Below are 8125 nucleotides of genomic sequence, written 5' to 3'. Positions count from 1 at the left end.
AACCCTTGTCAGGCTTTTGAATTAAGGGAAATATCTGAAACTACAGAAAATATGAAAGAAAGATTGAAAAGAAACGGGGTTTTGTTGCTAAAAATTTCACCTGTAAAATTGCATCATGGTTTTGCCCGGTAAGAACTTACCGGTGATGGGTCTACTAGGTTCGAATCCGAAATAATTGATCCAGTGAGCTTCAACTATTAGATGCTTAAACCAAATAAAGAACGTTTCCAAAACCTCATACATTTCCAAAACCTCATCAAGTAACATGGATTATTTATGCTAAAAGCTCATACCAAAAACTCAGTGTTGCACCATGATTTTGTTAAACGCTAAAATTTATGACGAAAGAGATCAGGACATATACAAGCATACAATGTCAAGGGATGCCATGAAACCATGGAAGTAAACTAATGGTAGAATGCCACTTCTGTACACCAAATGCCTAGAGAACAGGATGAACTGAATATCCCGTACAACACCACATTAAACGTCCAAATTACATTTAAAAATATTTTTGATAACCAGGAAATCCTCGAGGGTAAACTGGCACGATTTCAGTAGATAATCATACCATTCATGTACCCTTCTCCACTTAAATACCAGGTTGTTGTATGCATCAAGGCTCGAACACGCGCACTGCATCAAACCAACACATCACACGCTGCAGGGTCTTACCACTAACTAAATGCCCTCGGGCCATCTATAATGTTCACAAAAGGATTTATCCGAATGTAAGACGAACAAGCATGCTCCAGGTTCAGCTAGAAGGTTCAGGCCCATCATGTAGAGCACAGCATACTGTTGCTTTATGATGCCCTTGGTATACTTTGATGTCTTTGCCAGTAGATGTGGACCATAATCTTGCTGTTGTATCAGAAGATGCTGCAAGGGGAGTGTTTTGCTTGATGTCAGAGCAAAATTAAAAAGCCAAATACTTCAGAAATCAACTACTAAAACTTGAAGTTGAAATGGACATCAGGAGCCTAAAGCACCTAAGATGGCTCTTGAATTTGAAGTTCTTTTGGCAACATTGGAAAGCACAGAAGCATATCTAATCTACTCCCAGTCAATTATGATATTTTCTCGAATAACAACTATATTGGATTGATTCTGCCAACCTATACCACGTTTACTGTTTTCAAGCTTCAAGTGTCGAATCAGCCCCTAGTCCCCTATGCAGTTCACCCGGCACACAGAAGAAACAAAAAAAGAATCCCTGATCAGCTCCGTAGCATTTCACTCACTCTAATGAAAAACTCAGCTCTCCTCAATACATATTTTCTACCCACGGAGGAAACCAAAACCCCAATTCAAATGACACAAGACAGAATAAGTAATCAATGCGCCAAGAATGCTTGCTCATGAACTTACCCAGGAGGAAATATCAGTAATATTCTTACAGTTCACAACAATTTCAGTATGTACCTGTGATGAGAAAAGCACCATCGACAGAGAATACACAGTCCCAAACCCAGCGTTCATGTCCTGGAAAATAAACCAAAATTTAATAAATATTACATGTGGTGAGGAATTTCAACCAGGCGGTCAGGCAAGGGAGAAAGAGAAGTAAAGCGATAACTGGAAATTATTTTGGTGTTTGATACCTATCAGAGTTTTCTCCAAGGTAAAGCCATCCACATTCCAAATCTTGACAGTATGATCAGAAGATGCAGTGGCCAAATACCTATAAATTACAATTTTGAAAGGAACTAAGAATTGGTAACGCATGTTAAAATGGAAAGTGTCCCAAGCACATTAGGAAGCAAGACAGTATTTACTAGAACAAGTAAGCAACCAACAGATAAGAGACTAGAAACTTAAAAGAAAAAAACGAGGAATCATGAAAAACTCACCTGTTAGGTTCGCATAACTCAGGCGAAAGAAGACATTTGAGGATATAACCATCATGAGCCTGTAACTTATGCAGAGGCTCAAAGTTGGTCATTGTCTGCATTTTATGTGAAGTCAGTTCAGTAATATTCAGTCACAGTTGTAGCAAAATGCTAGCAGCAACAATCCGAATTCACAAGGATGTTGGCACGTGAGAAGGGAAGAAATTTTGTTTGAGTTCAATCAGACTGAATGATCTAGTTCAGAGGAGGCAAGACAATTGCAGACGGGAAGAATTGATAAGAAAGCTCAGTAAAAAAATTTACATTTACTATATTCAACATAATAGAAACGATTTCTTGTTCTATTTCCTAGTTCCCCCAACACCCTCGCCCACTCACTGGTGAAGGAATTGGGGCTCGGGGAAAGATTATGTGCAGCTTCTTTTTCCAGTAAGTAATATAAGATGCATATTTTAGAATTGTAGAATTGGCCACTGGTTACCTCGGTACCACGTAACAAACGCCAAACATAACATGTTCCTCGATTGTTTGCAGCAACAATTAAGCTTCCATCCCACATTATAGTCAAAGATCGAACAGCTGTATCCACCTCCGGTACCTAAGTTTTCAATATACTGATAAATACCAACTTGTGTACTTCACATTAAACATGCACAGGACAAGAGATAGAACACTAAAGACCATCTATTAAAGAACACTAACAGATATATGAGGCGTGAGCTGTTACCATTCTCAATAAAAAGATATATGAGGCATGATTAGTTAATGTTTAACAAGCTCACCATCTAATTGAAATAGTTGAATCTCTTAAAAGAAATCATTTCTTTTATAATGCTAATGGCGTAGCTCTCAGAATTACCCTAAAATTCACTCATGAATGACTCCTGCAACCGTCATTTCAATTTCCTAGTGACCATAATCCAAAAGACCACAAGATATACAAACCAATAAAACCTACACTACATACCAACTCACAGCTACATGAATTTGCTCTCAAATCCCACACACGGATATTGCCATTTTGGTCTCCAGATATCAACTCAGTCTGCAAAACATAGAGAAGAATGAGATCCATGAAATACAAGAAATGGAAAAGCTCAAGCCAATCTCACTGAAAGGAGAGAGTGGATCAATCAAAAGCCTATTCTGGTGAGGCATATACAAATAAATTGGAAATATCCGAGTCAAGAAAGTTTAACTTTTTTCTTACTTTCATATAAAGATTTTGGAGAATTTAGTCTGCTGAAATAAAGAACGCCAATAAAGTCAAAACTTTTTGAAACTTTTTGCCTGTGGGGCAAGTGGGGTCAAAAGTTCTAGACCATGCATTTACAAGGTAATTTTTGTAATCACCCAATAAAAATGCGAGAGTTATACAAGTATGTATGGTCCAAATGGTGTTCCTATTGAGGTTTCAAAGATTTACAAAGATTGGAGTAGTATAAACAACCAAGCTATTAAATTTTATATTAAGGAGTAGAAAGATGTCAAAGGTGGAGAAAGAGTGCCTTGGTTCCGATATATAAGAACAATAAAGATATTTCACAGTTGTATTAGATTTATGAGTCATGCAATGAAACATTCAGAAAATTGATAGAGTATAAATCAAGTGACATTACAAGGGTAACAGATAACCAATTTGCATGTCTGCCTGGTGGTGTTACAATAAAATTTATGTTATTCCTAAGAAAGCTTGCTGGTCCTGGCAGATTATGGACACTATTTTAAAAAATCTTTGGTCCCGCAAGGGTGGTTCAGTTGGTTGAGCATGGGGCTTTCATAATGGAGGTCTCAGGTTCGAAACCCCCTGCCTACGACAGCAGGGGATTTTCCTTCTAGGTCGAGCTCGTCGCACGGGAAACTTGCCTAGTATGGGTTAACTCTCCTGTGTAGTTTGCGAGCTATTGCACAGGAGTTGGGTTTACTCTGTGCGCACCCGAAGGATAGCAGCTGTGGGTTCCCATGTCATAAAAAAAAAAAAAAGTAAAACACATCTTTGGAGTGCAACGGTTGATCCCTAAGGATGTGAAGCATTTGCCGCTGTGCTTGCTTGGACAGAGAGTTGGATATAACTAAGGCAGATGTGGAGGACTTTTCATGTTTGCTGCTATTTGGCTTCAAAGGAACAGGAGATGCTTTGAGGATAAGAAACAGCACTCATCTGATTGTAAAATGAACCTTGATACTAACGCTCAAAAGAACTTTTTGAGAAGATTGGCCAAACGCAATCTGCTTATTAAATACTGAAAGGAGCCCTTTTCAAATGAATTGGCCAAACACAAACTGCTTCTCTCCAAAAGTACTTTTTTGAAAAGTTGTTTTGACAAAAGTGTTTTTCAAAATAAGCAGTTTTTGGCAGCTTGGCCAAATAGGCTCATAGTACTTGCCGAGTTGCCGTTGTAGAAACTTGTATGTTTTTTTTTTATATATATATATATTATGTCAGTATATGGATAAGGGCAAAATTCGAAAGCAGCTAGCCCTAGAGAACTCTAAGTTTTCAAAAAGATAAGTTGATTATTATTGGATTGAACTAGACCTTTAGAGTGGAATAGATATTGACGATCCACATAGCAGACCCAACTATGTTTAAATTGAGATGTAGTTGACTGATTGTTTAGTAAAGTTTCTAAGAACTATACAGTACAACAACATACCCAGTGTAATCCCACTAGAAAGGGGGGGGGGGGGGGGGGGGAGTGGGGGAGGGTGTCTGGGGGGAGGATAGAGTGTACGCAGACCTTACCCCTACCTTGTAAAGGTAGAGAGGCTGTTTCTGATAGACCCTCGGGCACAACAAAAGATGAAAAGGCAACAGTAATAAAAGACAGTAGCAGCAGCAAGTTAATAATATAAACAAAATAAAAGGCAGTAGCAGCAGTTCTAACAACTACACAGCATATTCTTAAATTAGACATACCAAAACTATAACACTTCTTGAAATTTACCAAGTAATCAATAGAAGCATAGCAGAGAGACCTTTTTTATACTAAATTATCAGAAAATCTGGCACACAAAGATGGAGTAGCAGTAAAAAGTATAAAACCTGATTAGGGTGCAAAACTACAGTGTTCACAGCTGCCCGACTTTCATATTCCCTCTGACAACCTGGCGCCCTATTCATTCAAAAGATTCAAAGATACAGTTGACTTAAAGGAAAGATGAGAAGTTGGAAAGATAGCAACACATCCGACTTTGATATCTACAATACCTCAAATCCCAAATCTTTACAGTGCCATCTTCAGATCCAGAATACATCCAATTTCCATCACACTGAAATCCTACTGCCATCACATTATTAGTGTGTGAATCAAAGCTCCTTAGCTGCCAAAAAGTACGACAAAAACCTCTGTAACTTGGGGAACCAAAATGAACACAGACTAATATGTCAAAACCACAACAGAGGAAAACACCCAGTAACAAAAATAACGAAATTAAGAAAAGAAATGAATAAAGAAGGAAACTCTGAAGACGTACCGGCTGAGGACTGTTAGAGTTGATGTCAAATAATCGAATGTGAGGATTTCCAGCAGCAGCCAGGAAGCGTTTATCATGAGTAATTTCAAGACGATTAACTTGCTGTATACAGTTCAAGAAAGGGAAAGGAAGTAAAGGCAGATGTATTAGATAACAGTTTCAATAAAAATAAGTTGATTTAAAATGCAAACATTTTTCCATATGTTTTGAATTCTATCATACCTTCCCTGCCAATATAGTTTGTTTGAATAGATGAACAGCATCTCTATTACTTGGTGAAAGAAAGATCAAATACTTAACGCAATGCACACAATAATGCCACTCAAAAGTGAAGCTTGAATCCATTTCCAAATTTGCGGTCTTGGCATCAAATTTATCCCATAATAGACATAAGTCACATATATGCGAGAATGCAGTTAGGCAGAAACATTTTATGTAAAATCTCATTCATCATAATTTCATTTTCTCTCTGAAAGGTGGAAGTTCTAATCGTCTGCTTTAACAAAATGCAGTATTCTAATGTAAAGCATTCACCTCCAATGATGATATAGATATGGTAAAACGAGGGTTGGCAGAAAACATCTAGGCAGCAGCGACAACGGTGACGATAGATTGCTGTTGAAGAAGCCATACTTCAGAGCTCAGACATATAAGCATTCCATCCTAATGCTACTTTTTTAACAAAAGCTCTTAATTCATACATATCTCGAACTGTATAAGTAACAACTAAAGATTATAAGATTGTAAGGAGAGGACTACATATAGAGGGACATTTAATGAATGAAAGCAAGTATCCCGGATTAATTGAGTTACACAGACTGAGGAGCACAGATGCCCCAGTGCGGAGGTGTGAAAGGTTGGCGGTGATAGGTTTGAGGAGAGGTAGAGGTAGACCGAGGAAGAATTGACAAAGGTAATTAGACAGGACATGCACATCTTCAGCTCACCGAGGACATGACCCTAAATAGGAGAGCATCGGAGGTCGAGGATTAGGATAGACAGTTAGTAGGTAGTTGAGCGTTTTCTTCACATATTAGAGCAGCGTTCTAGTCTAGAACATCTATATGTTTCCTTACCAGTATTATTACTATTATGCTAACACTATCTTATGCTTCGATTTTATCAGTAGTGTTGCTTTTTTTTAACTTGGTTATCTTTAATATTTGTACTGTTAGTACTTTTCTTTCTTCAATATTTTCATCATAACTTTTACTCTAGCATTTCTTTCAAAATGATTTTCTTGAGCCAAGGATCTATTGGAATCAGCCTCTCCGGCCCACAAAGATAGGGGTAAGGTCAGAGTACACCCAACTCTGCCCCAACCCCACTTGTGGGAGTATAATGGGTATGCTGACCCGAACAACAAAAAAAAATTAAAGATAAAAGAAAGACAAACTGAAAAGCAAATAATTTACATGATTCATGTCAGTTGTTTGATTATCCTGTTTTACTGTGTCGCTTGCATTATTTCATTGTAATATCGTTTTGAATCTTTTAACCTTATCTGACTCCCTTTTTATGCTTCTATTGAGCCGAGGGTCTCTCGGAAACAGCCATTACCCTCTCCAGACCCCAAGATGTGGGATTTCACTGGGTTGTTGTTGTTGATTCACGTCAGTTGTCTCCTCATGTATTCATTAAGCATGAGTTTTATAAAAGAAGAAGACATTTTTACTGTGGAAAGATGAACAGAGACAAACGTACAGATTCAGGGTATTGGATAGTTCGATAGCAGCGGGCACTTTTGGCCTCCCAAAACTTAATAGTGTGATCATAACTAGCTGTCGCTAGCACCACCGATGGTTGACTCATCTCTATTTCCTTCTTCCTATTCTAAAAAAACAACAATCAACCAACTTTCAGAAATTGGTCAACAAATAACTGGGTTCATCATTTTGCACTAGGGTTTTACTGAGAAATGCAGGGACTTGGGGATGACAAATGTTACATCTTTTTTCACAAGTATAAATTCGATCAGAAATGTCGAAATTCGTAGGAATGTATCTAAAGCTATTGGTCCCTTTAGTACTGTAGATACACCTAAGTTACCCTTCAGTCCCTAAACTGCAACCTAAAATTGAGTTGCTCCCAGTAGTAGTCCAAAATGACTAATTTTAGCATTTCTTTTTATATTAAGTAGGCCTTTCGCCAAAGAAACCAAATAGTTTTTACTTTATTTGGAATTAGTATTTGTACCCGCGCATGCACGATGGTCTCAAAGGAACAACAGCAACATACCCAGTGAAATCCCACAATGTGGGGTTTGGAGAGAGTAAAGTGTACGCAGACCATACCCCTATCTCGGAAGACAGGGAGACTATTTCCGAAAGACCCTCGGCTCAAGAGAAATCACAACGAGAAAGGTTAGATAAGCACAAGCAGTTCAAAGCAGAATGCAAATGAAACTAAAGAAAGTGAATAAGTCAGAATAAAGCAGTCTGAAAAAAGGGAGCAGTAGCTACCACAGATAAATAAGATAATCGAAGTACAAGAAACCACATATAGTAGCAAGAAACAAAGGACAATAGACTATAGATCGAAACAACGACTACCTACTAGCCTTTTACCCTAATCTGAGTCCTCCAAAACCTCCTATCTAAGGTCATGTCCTCGGTAAGCTGAACCTGCGCCATGTCCTGTCTCAGCACCTCTCCCCAATACCTTTTTGGCCTACCCCGACCTCTTCTGAAACCATCCATAGCTAACCTCTCACACCTCCGCACTGGGGCATCTGTGCCTCTCCTCCTCACATGCCCAAACCATCTCAGTCTCGCTTCCCTCATCTTGTCCTCCAC

The 8125-nt window shown here is 38.4% G+C and overlaps 1 protein-coding gene across 3 annotated transcripts; it reads right to left on the bottom strand.

Annotated features, from left to right (window-relative positions):
- Nucleotides 1-317: 317 nt before the first annotated feature.
- On the bottom strand, nt 318-7412 carry LOC132634336 (target of rapamycin complex subunit LST8-1). 3 transcript variants are annotated; one of them, XM_060350607.1, is made up of 12 exons: nt 7035-7412; nt 5865-5945; nt 5553-5690; nt 5331-5432; nt 5065-5177; nt 4900-4969; nt 2821-2898; nt 2335-2451; nt 1854-1948; nt 1605-1684; nt 1426-1485; nt 318-882 (listed from the first exon to the last, which is right to left on the bottom strand). In XM_060350607.1, exons 2-12 carry the CDS (start codon nt 5910-5912, stop codon nt 758-760), a joined length of 1026 nt encoding a protein of 341 aa, XP_060206590.1. In that variant the 5' UTR covers nt 5913-5945; nt 7035-7412; the 3' UTR covers nt 318-757. The 3 variants fall into 3 exon arrangements, with proteins under 3 accessions (XP_060206590.1, XP_060206582.1, XP_060206596.1); XM_060350599.1 differs by lacking the exon at nt 5865-5945 and having other exon boundaries at nt 7035-7411; XM_060350613.1 differs by lacking the exons at nt 5553-5690; nt 5865-5945 and having other exon boundaries at nt 7035-7407.
- Nucleotides 7413-8125: the final 713 nt, after the last annotated feature.

Source organism: Lycium barbarum, chromosome 1 (assembly GCF_019175385.1).
Source record: "Lycium barbarum isolate Lr01 chromosome 1, ASM1917538v2, whole genome shotgun sequence".
Lineage (NCBI taxonomy): Eukaryota > Viridiplantae > Streptophyta > Magnoliopsida > Solanales > Solanaceae > Lycium > Lycium barbarum.
Note: the sequence above shows the minus strand (reverse complement) of the source record. Positions and strands in the feature narration are given on the sequence as shown.

Coding starts and splice junctions, on each gene's coding strand:
- LOC132634336 (XM_060350599.1), bottom strand. CDS start 7,142: ATGAGTCAACCATCGGTGGTGCTAGCGACAGCTAGTTATGATCACACT. Junction 5,691..7,034: donor CTATCCAATACCCTGAATCT/GTACGTTTGTCT, acceptor TTTGATGCCAAG/ACCGCAAATTTGGAAATGGA. Junction 1,949..2,334: donor GTTTGTTACGTGGTACCGAG/GTAACCAGTGGC, acceptor CATAAAATGCAG/ACAATGACCAACTTTGAGCC.